We start from the raw sequence: 18300 nt of genomic DNA on the forward strand, positions 1-18300 counted from the left end.
TGGCCTACATAACAATGTAATCTTAGCACCTACAAACAATAATTGCTTTGTATTCTACATTCAAAGTCACAGTGAAATCAGGATTCTTGTAGCCAAATCCTACTAAAAAAAATAAAGAAATTTACTTGAATACTGGATTCTGCATATCCCTACTGTCTAACAGCCTGGTACCACAATATATTTCACTTTAACTATCAAATAGAGTTAACAAATATCTAGCTTTAATATCCATCTATACACAAAACAAAAAACCAGACTTCAATTCCCAAAATTTTATTCCTGCCCGATGAAGCCTTCTACATCGAGGGCAAACAACGAGAACACGTCTGAATTACATTTGGAGAAGGTCATTACTGGAGAACAGACACCGAAACTGTTAATTAGTCTCAATTTTAATGTGCGTTTGGACCAGGATATGAGAGTACAGTTTAATCGTAGAAGATAAGAGCAGCAGGCAGAGAATTCATTATTACACATCTGTAGACAGTATACTTCTTGCTGGAACATAACAGTGCAGAAAACCAGGAAGGTGATAAATGATTTATGGAGAGCACATCATAACAAACACATTTCATCCACCAGCTAATTAACCCAGACTGTAAACAGGACTGGAGATTAACATGTACCCGTGGCTAAGTGTGTATGTTTACAGCAGATGTTATTACACATTCAACGTGTCGTCAGTTGTGCAAATGACTGAAGGAGAATGTGTACAAACCCATTAAGAGCGATATAAAGACAAACAAGTACATTTGTTGTAAGCAAAACAAGGCAACTTGTCCGGCAAACAGACGTGTGAATAGCATGCTGACAATCTAGACACACATGATTAATGACGTCTCTCTGCTTTCTGCAATTCTAAGCCGCATACCCTTTGCTAAACACATCGGAACGAGCCCCCTGGTCCACGAGACACACAACTGTTTTGAAGCACGGAGAGCAACGGTACGGCCTCAGCCTTGGGAGTGCTTTACTACGTAAGCAGAACGTGTGGCCTCTCTGATGCACTTTTAAGGGTTCTGTAGATTGGCAACATTAAAAAGACGAGAGATGTCTTACAAAAACAGGTCAGGGAGGTCAATTGGCCTAAAAAAAAAAAAAGAATAGTTTTAGCTCTTCCTCCAATTCTTAGGGTTAACAAAAAAAAAAAGTCTCCAGCCACCAGTGGTCTAAGTGCTATATCATGTGCGTGATGACAACGGCCTTGGTGACTAACTCTTGTACGTCTTGGGACAAGACTTTGGTAAGGACACTGCAATTGGAAACAAATGGTAAACATTTTGAGTGCATGTAGAGGGGAAATAAAATAAAATATGTCAAGCTTCCGCTTCCCACCCCCCTCTTGGGTACTGTTGTAACAGACATCTGAAGACAGATTGACACTGTGAAGTTCAGCACAGAGATGTAGGGAAACTCCAGTCAAAGTTGAGGTCATCTTTCCAGCCTAAAACTAGTCCGCGGGGCGCAGGTGTCTCTCAAAACGGTTTCCAGGCATTTCGAGAGCACCTACGTCACCAACTGAGCGATACAAAGCTTTGACTGTATTTTCTTTGCATCTAAAACAACTCTGCAGTATTAAATAATGCAAGTAAGCAGACTACCAGTAGTAAACAGACAATGTGCTACAAGGCATACTTAAGCAGGTTCTTTACAGAAGCATGTAAGGAATAACAGTGATAACACCAGGAATCTGCAGCTCTGGAGGTGCGTTAAGTGTTTGCTGTCGAAATCCTGAAATTACACAAACGGTGATGTTATAAATCAGCCACAATCTGGAAAGGACGACATGACCGAATTATCTTTTGTTCTGCGTCCTGTATTGGGAGAGAGGTAGAGGTTAGAGGCCTCTCCTCGCGCTAAGAATGGGTACAATAAAACATTAAAAGGCAAAAAAACTGCAGGCTGAGAACAGGTCAACAACTGTGCCTGGAGTGTCTCTAAAAGGTGTGCTTTGGTATCGAGCCTCAGTGCCCTGCCCTCCGCTCCTCCTGGCGCTTGGTGATGAAGTATTTGAAGAACTCGTACACAGACCAGGCAATGGCCGTGGAGGGCATCTGATAGATTACCCTGGCCTGCACCCCCCGGAAGTAGGCAGTCACGCCACCTACTTGGTACACCGTCCTGAAGGCGTTAGCCATGCCTGTGATATGTCCACTCATATTGGGGGAATTCAAGGCCAGAGATTCCTGTGTGTTGAGTAAGGTTTTACAGACGTCCAGCGGTGTAGTGGCAGCGGCCGCCACTGCCCCCGCACAGGCGCCGGAGACCATGTGGGAGGTGGGGTTGTATTGTCTGTGAGGATTGAGGTGCTCTTGCAGTAACTCGTAGGTCATGAAGTGTATGGCCTGGAACGGGATGTTCATAGTCAGTTGGGTGGTGTAGCTTCTGTAAAAGGCACCAGCGCCCTCCTTCTGCCACACCGCCCGCATACAGTCAGTCACTTTTCGGTAGGGCGAGTTGTACATCTGCATCCTCTGCTTGATAACTTTTGACAATAAATCACCGAACCATCAGTAACGATCCCAGAAGAAACAGGTCCGGTGTGTTTATAAACGTCCCAGAGGGAAAAACAAAACATAAAGTTAATTGAATCCTACGTGCTAACAGCAGCACTGTCTAAAACGCCGTTAACCTAACTGCACTGACTGGTTGGTTTGTGCCAAGGAAAACAAAGTTAGAAGAAGTCTGCAGTTACTAGCTGTATTTCCAAGTACTATTGATAAAGCAGCACAAAGCGTTCAATCCCCGGGAAGCGCCAGCTTAGAAGAGAAGATATACTGTATATAAATGGGGCTTGTTTTAACTTTACCTGTTGTTAATGTTCAGTATAACACACTGATGCAATTCAATCTGCATTTTTAAGATCCCTTTTACTAACATAGAGCTCATTTTCTTTTTAATCAATAATCAGCGACTGCTCGTAAATTATGTGCCATGCAGCCTGATAATCTGACTGCTCATAGCAGCACAGAGTATTTAAGAATGTGAACAACGGTCAAGCAAGAAGCAGTGACCTGCCTGGGCGCTTATGTTCATATGGAAAAGGCTGCATGTTACAGGGGTGGTATTGCTGCAAGGCTAAGGTCTAGATTCACTAAACTGCGGGATTGAAAAGTGGAGATGTTGCCTATAGCAACCAGATTCTAGCTGTCATTTATTTAGTGCATTCTACAAAATGACAGCTAGAATCTGATTGGTTGGTATAGGCAACATCTCCACTTTTCAAATCCGCAGTTTAGTAAATATACCCCTAAGGGGTAGATTTATCAAACCTTCTGAAAAGAAAAAGTGGAGATGTTGCCCATAGCAACCAGTCAGATTCTACCCCTTATGTTCTAGAATGTACTAGACAACTAGAATCTGGTTGATACTGACAACATCTCCACTTTTCCTTTTCAGAAGGTTTGATAAATCTACTCCTGAAGGTATTGGGGGGAGGAATCCATTGCCATAATGGGCAGCAGATTAATTGGAAGTCACAACCCCTAATATGCCACTTTTTTTTAGCAATCCCATTTTCACAGTTCTGCCAAATCAAGGGATCAGCATTTCCCAAGATAATTAAATATTCAGAGTGCACCAGGTTTTCCTTAGATATCTGTCAGGCCTAATCTATTAATGTCTTTAATACAAGAAAAACCTATTGACACAAAAAAAAGGCGACAAATCCTAATGCTGGCTGGTTTGGGTCAATAGCAATGTAATTGGGACTAGATTCAACATTAAACAAGCTATTCTAGAGTCGCTGTTATATGCACACCGTCTCTTCTCTCTAGAAAGAGCACAAAGTATTAGAACAAGGTCATCTCACCTTCTGCAGGATTCATGGCTGCATCATGTAACAGTGTCGCTACACACCCAGCAGTCCCTGAAAGACAAAAACTGTCGCAAGTAAGGGAGTGCAATGTCTGAGCAAAAGCTTGAATATCAGGCTGACTGGAAGCATTGCTGTGTGCGAGCAGCTCTCTGCTACAGACACACACAAATAATGCAGATATTCTGTTTCTGCGCAGAATCACACTACAGAACACGCCTCACACACAGCAATGCACGTATGTCAATATACACATCTATATAATCCCTTATGGTCTATCAGAGTGTCCCAAATTTTCATAGGAGAGGATAATTTTAATAGATTTAAAAAAAAAAAAAAAAAAAAGGACTACTCCACTGTAATTTTTGTTTTTGGTTGAAGGTCAATACATGATGCTAACACACAGCTCTACGTATCTGGGCTCCAGTCTTACTAAAGTGGGCTTGTTTCAGATACCCAGCAGTGTTGTCAATGTCTCATCAGTAAATGTCCCATCCTTGTTAATGGGAAATTCACCTTAGATGGGCCTTGACAACACTGTTACCCATTTGAAACAGGCGTCCATTTCTGTGCAGCTGGAGGCCTCCTATTGGTGGAGAGCACTGGACCCCAGATCAGCGGAACTATGTATTCTAGCGTAACATATACAACTCAACCCATCTTTTAGGGAGAAGGGGTGTGTTTGGCAGGCAATAGTTGAGTAAAAGGGGGGGGGGGTGCATTCTTATATATTTCTGGTGGGCAACGTTAAGATAGAATATGTTCCTTTTGTAAATTATTTCACAATAGTGGGATGTCTTCTGCCTTCACGCTAAACATTAGCCATAACCCCCTCCGCCCCCCCCAACTGTCCTGATTTGATGGAACTGTCCCGCCAGCCTACACGTTTGTCCCGTACTGTTGAGCGGTGACTCCACTATAGAGAAACGGTGTGGGCAGCCAACTCAACAGTCTTTTATTTTAAGAAAGGAAAATTGGTGGCCAGTCCCCAAAGCATCATGACTATTTTTAAAATATATAAATAAATATATATATATATATATATATATATATATATATATATATATATATATATATATATATATATATCTATCTATCTATATCTAAGACAACATACATGACTTTATTCCCAATGAAGTAAAACAAACAGGGTAAGTCCAACTTTGCCTGTAAAACATTAACCAACTCCACAAATATCATTAACAGACCACAGTCTTCCAGACAGGCTACTAAATTATTAGTAACCCCCGCTCACAAATCTCTATACCTATCCTAGCAGTAATCAAGTATTAAGGCACAAAGGCCTCATTTATTTTATGGGGGGGTCTAAAACTATCATTTCCATCATTCATTAAATATGAGCTATGAAAGGCCTGGAAGTTTTTCTTTACAATAAAAAATAAATAAAATAAAAATTAGTCATTGGCTAGCAATTGCCTTTTGTGCTACGTACTTATAGAACCAATCTAGAAGACTTTTTTTTTGTTTGTTTAAAACTGCTATGGAATAAAATGCCTTATGGAGAAGTTATTTTGTTTTTTTTTTTAGCTTTTCAAATCCTGAAACCTGAGACCACTTATGTGAAAAATAAAAAGATGCAATCCTGGAATGAGCAGGGAGAAAGACTGCTGGGCAGAGCAGCTGGTCCGTCATAGCTGCCCCTCTTTCCACGGTTTCCAGTGATCCACTGCTGGCATGGACTTGTGCTCCATTACAACAGGCTCAGAACAATCAAACACACAGAAAAAAAAAACAAAAACAAGGATGACAGGTGCCCAGCCCACAAATAAAGTCTCTAGCAACAGCACCGCAGAGTCAAAGCAACTATGCCGAGCTAAGTGCCCTCCAAATAATCAGTTCATTAATAAAACTGGTGCTATTAACCAGCTTAGCTGCAGGACGGCTCTCCCTTGATGCACTGTTCAGCAGCAAAGAGCTTCTAAAAGGAAGAGAGTCATGTTATAGCCGGGGGAAGTAGCTACATTAGTGTGTATTTTTGCAGGAACAATACTGTCATTGATAGCGTTGTAAGCTTGCGGCAGTCATTGAGAAAAAAAACCCAAGGCTTCTACAACACAATTCCTTTTCCACAGCAGTCTTATGATTACACCAGCCACTGCAAGTCTTTCCACAGAATAGAGAGTACGAATGCAAAAAACATGGTGTTTATGTACAGAATTTGTGCAGGGAAGTATGCGCTCTGGGAAGAGATTTTTGGACGAACTGTGCTCTGATGGGGTCAAATTTTAAATATAGTTTTTTAAGAAACTTCAGAACAGGAAAAGCTCCAATTCTGGTGCTACTGATGAAGTTACTGAACGTCTGCTAACGGCGTCAGTAATGTGAGAACAGGAAATTATTCAGAAATTCAATTAACTAAATTTAGATAAACGTGTAGCCAATTGTGTAAGTGTGAAATTTAGAGACACAGAACCGGACTCTGCTGGTTTACAGATCGCAGTCATAATATATTAGTTCTGGTAAGTGATTGGGAAGTGTTTGGGACATGACACAGGACCATGGGCGTGTTCTGCGCTGTATGTGGTGGCAAGATCTGAATTCCCTTAAAAAAAAATCCTGATCAGGAAAAATGTTGTTTTTTTTTTACAAAAAAAAGTCTCCAGTGGGACACAGATTTTAGAAAAAGCACAACCGGTGATCATTATGGAGGACAGGAATCATCAATACCATTAGCAATATGGCTATTGCCCCCCGGGCGGATAACATCGCTCAAAGTCTTTTTTAATTTTTCGTAGCAGGCAAAATACAGGGCGTGGGCAGGTCCTGCGCCTGTCGCTGTAACATTCAGTCCTCGCATCGGCCTCCAGAATCCTTCTGTGCGGATGATTTTAAACAAGGCGTCCATCACGTTGCGATAACGGGCGGCCGGATCAGGCTGCAGACTCTGCATTCGGGTCTAGAACACGAAAAGGAAAATAATTATGTATTATACCTTGACAACAGCTGACAAACAGATTGTGCGAAATTCTAAACGATCACTTTATGTTCATTGGATGGATCCCATCCCTGGGCCTAGAACGGACTCAATGTAATGAACATCCTATAAGCTGTCGCCCTCCTCTACATTAGAATATTAAAATTTATGGCAACTGTGAGCATGGAGCTGGTTAACAGGTGAAGGCCAAAAATGGTCAAATTTGGTCTTGTTTATAACTAAAATACATAATACACAAATGTGGCCATGTTATTCCTTTATTTCAAATAGAACACTTGTCCATGAAACATCTCTTTTGTAAGGCTATGTTGTGAAACTATATTATGACATTTATCCAGTGTAGATTCAATGTGAATTGTCCTGCACACAGAAGCGTTGCTACAACTTTCTTTCCGGTGAAAAAATGAGGCAACAGGTTTGTACTCCTTTCAATATAGAAGCTATAGAGAATCTAAGCATGTCCAACATACAACTATGATTGTACCGCAATAAAGCACTGGAACGAGTTAAAGACAGACAATTGGGGCAGACCACATGAACAGAACCTAGTTGTCATATATTACCACACTACTGGGAACGGAGGCTTTTGGGGTTCTAGAAGATTGGCACACCGACACCTGGGACGCCTGAATTTATTGTGCCTTGTATGCAACATTAGATGAATGGGCTGATTTAGATAGGTGGAAATTAGCCTGGGTGTGATATTTGCAGCGGAGCACACCATTCTGCACTGCCAAGGGGTGTGAATGCAAGAATTATTGGTATGCAGAGAAAACACCGCAGGCTGCACATACATACTGGCCAGTTCTAACTGCAATACATTTTAGAGCTGGGGTAGGCAGCAGACCCTTCACAACTCTAAATCAGGTTGTGCATTTTACCCCCCACCGTAGCAAATAATGGTTTCTCCTGGTGCACATCTTACACTTAGTAGCTGAATTTGCTCTAAACAATTAATCAATCCTACAACATATATAGTACAATCCTAAAGATAATTTAACAAAACCGCTGTTTCTTGGAATATATACTGCCCAACAAACGTATTTATGGAATTGCTTAGAATTCTATTTTAATACAAAGCAGGTATACAAAACCTTTTTGCTACCCTAAAAATACTACAGAAGCAATGTATGAAATAAAAAAGGCCTATAGACCCTGCCTGCTGGAACAGCTTACTGCAACATTTGGTCAAGGGGTGGAGTGTAATATATTAGAAATAGAACAGGCCTGACAAATACATTTGCCTATCTATACGAAATACTTGGGACACTGATGATAAAGAGAATTCAAAGATCAAAACGCACCAGCCCCAATAACAGATGAAAGGCGATGGCTTTAGTTGTTAGGAATCATACAAAGCAGTCATTACTTCTACGCCCTTTATCTGTAGTTTACCGCTGTTACCTTGGGCTGCTCATTCACCGTAATCCTGACCATTGTATACACTTTACCCGAATCTTCAGCTTCCCCTGTGGGACTTAATGTAGGCCCTAAAATCTCCCTTGTAAAGCTTATGAACATGTTCAGATTACTCAACAGATTCAGTTACCTGTTGTTTTAATCTGCATACTGATCCCAAACCGGTTTCACAGGGAAAGTAAGCGTGAAATCAGCAACCACAGACAAATTACTTAACACTATAATTATTACACAACCTCCTACTGCAATCTCAAGCTGGCAGCTGGATGAGCCGAAGATGGCGCAGGATGCAGACACCCACTTATGCACCAATGCCAGCCTTGAAAATCTGTTTGTAGTAAATAAAGAGGACAACGCAAAAAAAAAAAATCTACCCACACAGTGTACGCTGCAAACACCTGACAACCAGGATGTGGATCCAAAATGCTGACAATGGCGTCAGCTTAGCCTTAGAAATAGAAACAACAGACTTTTTTTGTCTGAACTCATCAATATTCAGAGTCTCAGCAAGGTTTTCAGAGTTGAATTAGAGGCGTCCAGTCTGTACCGCTTTATATTAGGATTTGCAGCCTACTGCTGTAAAATAAGAGGTGATTTGTAAGGGCTGATCATTTTGAATGCACGAGTAAGAGAGGACGATGCATATGGTACTCAGTGTTTCGGATGTTGTGACTTTTTTATTTAGGAATACAGCAAAGTTCAAATTTGCAATAAGTAACGCCCACAGATCATGTGCGGATATAATTAATAAGATGCATCAAAGTCCGGGTTATAGATTTAATTAAGTAACTTATGTCCACGTCACACATGCAATCGTTTCCTCAGTGTACTTTCTGCATCGGGGCAGGAAATATGCATTAGAGGTGTGCATGTAAACAGGGTGATATATAGGCACATAGATGTTCCACTGCTGTGCATGCAAACAAGGCAGCCAGGGTGTGCCATGTATGATAAACAGGACATGATAGTTCTGGAAGAGTATACCTGTATGGTATGATAAAGGAGAGATGCACTCTGATCTGACATGTTTATTGCACAATAAAGGGGGAGGGGGGCACCCGCTCCTGGGGCGTGGATCTTTATAGCACAACACACAGGAGATGTCAGCCCTGGTTATAAGCTGGTAAACATCAGCCTTGGAAGAGTGTTTTCTGCCCTGTTAACACCAGTTCCAAGAATTACCATGGGAAGATCAGTGGGAACACCCCAGTGCTGGCATCATTAAAGCCATCAACAGGGAAAAGTACAGCTGTGGGTCAGTGTGGGCAGATTGGAGGGGGGAGGCCCCGGCTCCCTGGTTCAGTGTTACGGGGAGGAGGGATAAAGAGTGGGAGAGTCTCCGTTCTCTGGGTCAGTGAGGGAATCCAGTACTCAGGGTTGGGGTGAGATCAGTGTTGTCCCAGCTCTCTCTAGGTCAGTGTTAGTAGGGGGGATAACCAGAGTGGGAAGCTCAGTGTTTTGGATCAGAGTTGATGGAAATCGGACTAGGGAAACCTGGCACTCTGGGTCAGTAATGAGGGGAGGTCAGAATGGGGGCACACTGGGTCAATGAGGGGGAGGTTAGAGGGGCATATCCCCAGCACTCTAGGTCAGTGTTTGGAGGGGGAGCCTGGCCCTCTGGGTCAGTGTTTGGAGGGGGGAGGATGAAGAGGGGGTAGCCCGGCACTCTAGGTCAGTGCTAGGAGAGGGGGAGCCCGGCCCCCTGGGTCAGTGATGGGAGGGGGTAGGACAGAGGTGGGAGCTGTGTGTCAGTGCTAGGAGGGGGGAGCCCAGCCCTCTGGGTCAGTGCTAGGAGGGGGGAGCCCGGCCCTCTGGGTCAGTGCTAGGAGGGGGGAGCCCGGCCCTCTGGCTTAGTGTGAGCCCAGACCAGAAGGGAGACCCCTAGTACTGAGCTGTGGGGGAGCCCAGCCCTCTGGGTCAGTGTTAGGAGGGGGGAGCCCGGCCCTCTGGGTCAGTGTTAGGAGGGGGGAGCCCGGCCCTCTGGGTCAGTGTTAGGAGGGGGGAGCCCGGCCCTCTGGGTCAGTGTTAGGAGGGGGGAGCCCGGCCCTCTGGGTCAGTGTTAGGAGGGGGGAGCCCGGCCCTCTGGGTCAGTGTTAGGAGGGGGGAGCCCGGCCCTCTGGGTCAGTGTTAGGAGGGGGGAGCCCGGCCCTCTGGGTCAGTGTTAGGAGGGGGGAGCCCGGCCCTCTGGGTCAGTGTTAGGAGGGGGGAGCCCGGCCCTCTGGGTCAGTGTGAGCCCAGCCCTCTGGGTCAGTGTGAGCCCAGACCAGAGGGGAGACCCCTAGTACTGAGCTGGGGGGAACCTCTGGGTCAGTGCAAACCCGGCCCTCTGGGTCAGTGTTAGGAGGGGGGAGCCCGGCCCTCTGGGTCAGTGTGAGCCCAGACTAGAAGGGAGACCCCTAGTACAGAGCTGGGGGGAAGCACAGCACTTTGGGTCAGTGTGAGCCCAGACTAGAAGGGAGACCCCTAGTACTGAGCTGGGGGGGAGCCCAGCACTTTGGGTCAGTGTGAGCCCAGACTAGAAGGGAGACCCCTAGTACTGAGCTGGGGGAGGAGCCCTCTCTGTATGACAGGCAGTGTCGCCCCCCTACCCGCAGACACGTGTGCCCCACCCCTCTCCTCCCGCCATGTGGCCGCCGTCCTCACCTTCACACAGTCCACGGGGTACATGAGACAGTGCTCCATGATCCCAGCCACGGCTCCGGCCAGCATGTGGGTGGTGACGGTGGATCCCTCCGGCAGCGCCTCGTACTCCAGCTCGTTGCCCTTACAGCTCAGCTCCCGGGACCGGCCCATCGTAGATTCGGGTCCCGTGCCCACGCCGGCGTTCAGCTCGTTTTCTCCGCTGGGCCCGGCGGCCGGCCAGCCACGTTTGACCCAAGCCCCCAGCACCCGGGCGGGATCCCCGGCTGACGCGCCCCGCTCCTTCAGCACGGCCTCCAGCTCCATGGTACAGTCTCCAGGCTGCTCCTGGCCACTAGTCGGGGCCCCCGCGCGCAGCTGCTGGATTCTCGATGGACCCGACACCGCCGTGGTGGCTCCGCCACCGAAACGCCCGCAAACTCGGGGCCCAGAGACACGCCCACTCCACGCTCATTGGGTAGACATTGCAGCCAGGCGTAGAGTGTTGCATAATCGTCGCTGTGATTGGTTGTCGGTGATGCTAATCATTTTTAATCACGCACTCATTGGCCGCCGACTTCGCCCTTTAGCGCCCTCTTTGTTTATTGCGTGTGGATTGGCTAGAAATACAGAAAAAGGAGGGGGATTGTTACGGGCACGCTGATTGGGTGGGCCAACTGTCTGTATAATTCCATCCTTTATTTCATAATCACTCCTGTAGCTGTCAGTGCTTCTCCCAGACTCACGTGTAAGGCGCTGAGTGAATGGCGGGGGGCGGGGCTACGTAGTCACGTGCTTCTGGAGTGCAGGGAGCCTCATAGTAGATTAGATAAAGGTCAGAGTTGCAAGGTCACACAAGCCCAAGGTCATTGTTGGTGTTGTATTGTCCAATGCTGATCATCAATAATCATTGTAATCTAGTTCATTTTGCACACTACAGTATTGAAATGTAGCCATTAACAGCATTTAATTATGTTTATGTAATGCAGATTTCTTTTCATTATAAGCTCCCCCTGTTTTTGTTAAAGCAGGACCTGACCTAAGAGAAGTCATGAAGAGGAAGGGGTTGTGTTGTTATGTGGCTGGGTGCTGCATAACTGATTTGGCTGATTATCATAATTCTAGGGGAAAAAAGTCCTTTTTTTTTTTTTATTGAAGCTCGAGGTGCGTGCTCCAAATCACCCAGTGCCGTGAAAAAACAGTGCTGGGGGCTTGGGACTTTAGACCCTTCCCAAAGAGGAAAGGGCCCCGTTACTCCCTATCCCCCGAAGCCAAAAGGCCTCTTTGTAGGACAAAGATTCTTCGGACACCCCTTCGCCGAAGCTAGGGGGGTGCCCCTTTACATCGCCAACCCTCGGAACCATAAGGCCCCTTAGAGGACAAGGGTCTTCAGGACTGCCTCCACCGCAAGGCTCGGACGGTCCCCTTTACGCCGAGGTCGGCCGAAGCTTTCCCCGGGGGACTGGCTCTTCAACTCTCCCCCTAAGGAGAGAGTCTCAGACAACTGAGGGAGAGGGGGTTCCCCTTAGGGTCAAACCCAAAAACATGCAAACGGAAATCACACAAAATAAAATCTGTGCAAAAAAAGTGCTATGCTGTGCATAAGTGCTGTAGGTCAATAAATAAAAATAAAAAAAAGTGCCCATAAGCCCCAGCCTAATGGCCGGAGGGTGTAAAAAAAATTCTGGCCCAGCCCAAAGGCCGGGACCAAGAAAGTAAAATAGTGGTGCAGTGTTCGCTCTCAGTGTATTGTGCTCTGTGCCTTACTCTTTACACGTGATTGTGGGGCTACCACCACCCGTGCATTTTCAGGTCACCTCCGGGCCCTGTCCCCCAGAGGCACAGGCACCTCGAGCCGCCAAGTCACCACCGGCCTTCTGGCATCAGACCAAGGAGTCCCATCCCTTCTAGGACAGGAACTACACTTGATCTTAGCCAAAAGGCCGAGAAGCGAAAAAAATCCTTTAATCAAGTTAACCAATAAATCAGCTGGTCGTGGTGGGGAAACAGGAGTGCCTGACCTGGACATTAACATTCAGACACCTCAATCTAGCTTGGTGTAACTAAAAATAAATGGGCAATTCATGGATTGTTCATTCATTCACCATAACCATAAGTGTTATACAATGATCTTAAATGCCATTACAATATATCTGCATTACACTTTCCTGTATTACAGTGCTGTTCAGGTACTTCTACACCTGAGTTTCGTGACCAATGCTGGCAGCCCAGACATTGTTGAGATGGTGGTTTGCTATTAAGTGTTAATCATGTCAGGTATTCTCATCAGTCAGTGAGTACGTTATTATTGTCCTTTATACAATATCCCCATTGTCTCCTCGCCTGAATAACCTGAGGCTTCCTGGCACCTATCTCAGGGAGGAATCTGTAGACATACCTCTCCGCTGCCCCCAATTTAGATTAAGTGAAATCTGTATACACTGCATTCACTTTTTTTTTAATGTGCCCACCACTTACGATATCAGTAAAGAATTACATGGCTGACATAAAATGTCTTCAATTTAACAAATGGGATATACACCAACCAGGTACAACATTTAAACCACTGACAATTGAAGTGAATAACATTGATTATCTTGTCACACTTGTCATGAAGTTTGATATATCAGGCAGCAAGTGAAGTCAGTTCTTGAAGTTGATGTGTTGGAAGCAGCAAAAATGGGCAAGTGTAAGGATCTGAGCGACTTTGACCAGGGCCAAATTGTGATGGCTAGACGACCGAGTCAGAGTATCTCCAAACCAGCCAGACTTGTGGGGTGTTCCCGGTACCTACCAAAAGTGGTCCAAGGAAGGACAACTGGTGAACCGGCGACAGGGTCGTGAGTGCCCAAGGCTCACCGATGCGCGTAGGGAGTGAAGGCTAATGTCTCATCCAATCCCTATATATATATATATATATATATATATATATATATATATATATATATATGCAGTTGTGTTTTTGTGGTTATCTGTGGGTGTTGTTTATCCATGTTCAGTTTGTGTTGGCAGCTGCATGATGTAATCTCTGGGTAGGTACCTATTATGTAACTTTTGGCACATTGTGTTGTGAGCACACTGAAGTTAATAACAGTACGCTCTGATGCTGTACATAATGAGTGAGGAGATGCACTTCTCATTTCGGTTTTATTGGACCATGAAAGCAAAACACAATTTAAGCCTCTTAAAGCTTAGTGGTTGACTAACAAGAAAGCAGGTACCCTATGGAAAGAATCTCCCATTCATGCTGAAAACAAGGTACGCTGTTAGTGTTTTACTGTAAGCAATGGAAAACAATTCCCAACAGCAACTAGAGTGACAGTTTATTCCGCTGGTTAGTGTGGCCGAGCCCTTAAAGGGGTTTACACCATCAGGCAACACTTATCTATTGGTTTGTACATGCCACCTTGCAACTTTTACTAGCTTCCTTCTGTGTGTTTTAACAAAGGATTGTGTGTATTATCTAAGGATTGTATTCCAGTAAGCCTTGTTGCTGCCGATTCACATTCTGTCATTTGGATTGTAGATCCCTTTAAATGTGAAATTCCTGTTGTACCAGAAGAGCCTCAAGGGTTGGCAGAGGCACTTCTTGAGCTTTGATGCAATAATGAGGCACGTATTGCATTTGAAAACAAAGCAGATCTGTCAAATTTTTGGATGTCAACAGCTGCAAAGGCATTCAAAATTGCACATGAGGAGGCAGTCAAAAAGTTGCTACCTTTTGCAACAACCTACCTTTGCGAACACTTTTCCACTCTAACGAACATAAAAACAAAGCAGAGAAATCGATTGGACGCTGAAGACTGTATCCAAATTGCTCTGACATCAAAATGCTCCAATATTGATGCTCGCGTATCAAAAATGAAGCAACATCATTTCTCCAAAACCTGAACTTTTGAAGTTGAAGCTTTCAAAGAAATTTGGAATAGATTCAATAAAATTTTGAATTCCAATAATTAATAATATATGATTTCCTTCCTTTCAAATCGAGGGGGTAATGTTGGCGTATCTAAATATATTTTGGGGTAAAAGGTAAAAAAGTTCCCTGACCCCTGGTCTAGGTGATCTGAAGTCATTGGTGTGCACACAACATGGTAAAAGTTTCACGAGGGCATGTAAACATGCAATATGATAGGGAGAAGAAAGCCTGTTATGGATAATGCTAGGTACACACTAGGGGCTAGATTTACTAAGCTGCGGGTTTGAAAAACTGGGGATGTTGCCTATAGCAACCAATCAGATTCTAGCTTTCATTTATTTAGTGCCTTCTACAAAATGATAGCTAGAATCTGATTGGTTGCTATAGGCAACATCCCCACTTTTTCAAACCCGCAGCTTAGTAAATCTAGCCCTAGGTTTCTCAGCCGATTTATGGGCCAATCACCCGATAAATGACAGCTTGGCCACATATAGCTTAAGGCTAGGTATACACTGAAGAATTTTCCGATGGACATGCTATCTCAAACGATTATACCTACGACTGAAAGTCCGATCAGTCTGACGATTCATCCATACACACTGACACGATTTACCTTCAGATCTGTGCTCTTCATCTGGTCCTCCAGTCTCCAGAGAATGACAGCACAGTATTCATTCATTCATTCTTGTCACACTGATTAAAACCGCCTTGTTACAGCTATCCACATGTCCTTACGAATTTCATTACCTTCTGTTACACTGAAATGAAACTGTATGCTAGTGTGAAATGACATGAATTGACAAACCCATATTACTCAGCTCCTACTGGCAAGGACGCTACCATTAGCATTCCAAACACCCCACATGGCAGACCTTAACATTGCTTTTATATAACGATCTATATAGGATAATATGTCGGACATGAATTTACATCCAAGTAAACCTGTTTGTACTTGCTGACGACTAGTTTTTACAAGACATAATAATTGAAATACTAATAAAATCAAATTTCAATGTAAGCAAGAAAACCCAACATTACAAAACCAGGTAATGTGAAGTAGAAGGATCACGCATACTAACCAATATGGCATCACCAGTTTCTTGCCCCATCACCAGTTTCTTGCCCATTACACTTTAATACGATAATAATAATAATACTGACAAGACATTTACATAGTCATCCAAAATCTGTCCCTAGTGCCTCAGATATTATAAATATGACAATTCTCTCAATAATACTAAATGTAAGTCTCAATAACACCGAAAGTCTCTCCATGTACCCTATGTGTAAATTATTTTCTTGGAAATCCAATGATGATGAGATACAGAGGGTTTTGTCAGCAAGCAAGCATCAGTATGCAGTGAGTGCCAGCTGTTTGTGGAGCTCAGGGGGTAAATGTATCAAGCTGAGAGTTTTCCGGCGGGTTTGAAAAGTGGAGATGTTGCCTATAGCAACCAATCAGATTCTAGCTGTCATTTTGTAGAATATACTAAATAAATGATAGCTGGAATCTGATTGGTTTTTCTGAAAACTCTCAGCTTGATACAGTGGCTGGCAGGAGCCAGTAGTACAGTTCCTTCAGTAAAGACCCAATAATCTAGCAAGGTAGCTTTGCCCTGATCGGATCTTATAGCCACATGTATGTTCTTCAACACCTGCATGGATATAGTTGCTCATCAAGGAGCACCTGACATGATTTTTGTCAATACCCCCTCTTCAGAGAGCAACTTTCATGAGCTGGGGGCTTGTCTGGATGCTTTCTATGAAAAGTTTGACTCAATCTAGGAGCATGATTATTACAGTGTTCTCCCCAGTACCTATTTCCCGGAGTCCTATTATGATGGGATAAACCATCGTTTCTCCTTTTAAAACAGGAACTATGTGAGCACTACAGCCAGCAGTGTGTGTTAGACCACTGACCACCAGTCTGACCAGTCCTGGCAGGTGTGGGCAATAACTTCCCAAAATGTTTCAGCATTATTACACTGCCCCCAACCGGCTACTTCTTCATGCCACCCGGCCGGCAAACTTTTCTGGGGAGAATACTGTATTATCAACCGGCTCCTATGAACATTCATCTTTCCACTTGATAAAGTAGTGTCATCCTCCATGCCGAATTCGGGGATCTAATTTTTTCCCCCCACAATTAATTTGTGATGCCTCTGAACTTTGATTGCTGGTGGATGGAAGCAGTTGAAGACAAGGATATTGCAGATTTAATTCGAGAGACATGAAGTACAGGGTGTATCCTATGTATTGGAGGTGGAAGACAATGTTTGACCACTGAAGATGTTGGAATTTAAATAATTTTAAACACACCTATACATTTATCTTCCAGCTTGGCACAGGGGCACCCTAAATGTGGTTCATAACCATACTTGGTCACCAATAGAATACTTCGTAGCAGATGTACGATGTTTATCTGCTTGTCGATTATAACGTTCTTGGACCTCCTTGAGGCCACAGATAAAATTTCTCCAAATTCAGTGCAACTTCCTATGAAGAACTGACATAGCTAGCAACATAGATCCTTAATCCAGGACAAACAGTCACACCAAAATGAATACAAGAGAAAAAAGTGCCCAAACAGCCAATAAGTAAGTCTTTTCACCTTTTTTTTTTTAAAACATTTTTATGATCAGAATAAGATTTGGAAACTAGATCCCTCAAGAAAATGTCTCTACTCTTTGGGGAAGATTTAATTCAGCGCGATGTATCTCCGAAATGTCCGATGAGACATGTTGCGCTGATGTTATGGCAGAAATCTCCACTCATTTTTCTTCATAGAGGTGCTCAGAAAAATGAGGGGAGATTCCAACCATAATGGCTGACAATATGCACGACCGGACGTCACGGTGATGTCTGCGTGGCACATTGCCAGGAATTGAATCGCCCCCTTTTAATGCTAGTAGCAGTTCTCTATCGCCCACCGAATAGTTTTGCTTCGCAGGACTCAATTGTTTCAAGAAAATAGCACAAGTTGTTTGTCACCATGTTTTTGTGAGATAATATCTCCGACTGCTGAACCAGAGTTCGAGCTGGATTTAGATGAACCAAAACAGGTACTTCCTGGAAAGATCTTCAATGAACAAAAAGCTTCCTGAACTGCGTCAGATCAACAAAAAGTCACTCCTTTATGAATCAAGTAAGAAATAGGTTAAATGATTGTTGAAAAGTTCTTAATGAATTCTCAATAATTAGCATTTATTTGGTGAATTTAGTTAGGCCTTTTACATTTACACAATTGCCTGTTACTATGATGAACAAGACACACAAGCAATAACATGAATTACCCCAAACATCTTTACTAAATGAATGAGAATGATAAACATAATTAAATTAACTTCAAAATATATTATCCCAGAATTAAACCCAAACGCTGGGAACAGAGATGGTCAGTGGGGAACACTTGTGTTGGTGAAAACCGATCTAAGTCATGTAAAACTCTCATGCTCCACAAAATGAAAGGCTCAATATAGCAGCACTATAACCACCAGGGGCCAATAAAGACATGTTTGAATTATGTAGTATATTTACTAAACTGCGGGTTTGAAAAAGTGGAGATGTTGCCCT

The 18300-nt window shown here is 43.9% G+C and overlaps 1 protein-coding gene across 1 annotated transcript; it reads right to left on the bottom strand.

The window, feature by feature from the left end:
* Window positions 1–257: 257 nt before the first annotated feature.
* Window positions 258–11266, bottom strand: SLC25A28 (solute carrier family 25 member 28). The gene is made up of 4 exons (XM_075215956.1): window positions 10833–11266; window positions 6503–6731; window positions 3812–3868; window positions 258–2485 (listed from the first exon to the last, which is right to left on the bottom strand). Exons 1-4 carry the CDS (start codon window positions 11133–11135, stop codon window positions 1965–1967), a joined length of 1110 nt encoding a protein of 369 aa, XP_075072057.1. The 5' UTR covers window positions 11136–11266; the 3' UTR covers window positions 258–1964.
* Window positions 11267–18300: the final 7034 nt, after the last annotated feature.

The sequence above is a fragment of the Mixophyes fleayi genome, chromosome 6 (genome assembly GCF_038048845.1).
Source record: "Mixophyes fleayi isolate aMixFle1 chromosome 6, aMixFle1.hap1, whole genome shotgun sequence".
Classification (NCBI taxonomy): Eukaryota; Metazoa; Chordata; class Amphibia; order Anura; family Limnodynastidae; genus Mixophyes; species Mixophyes fleayi.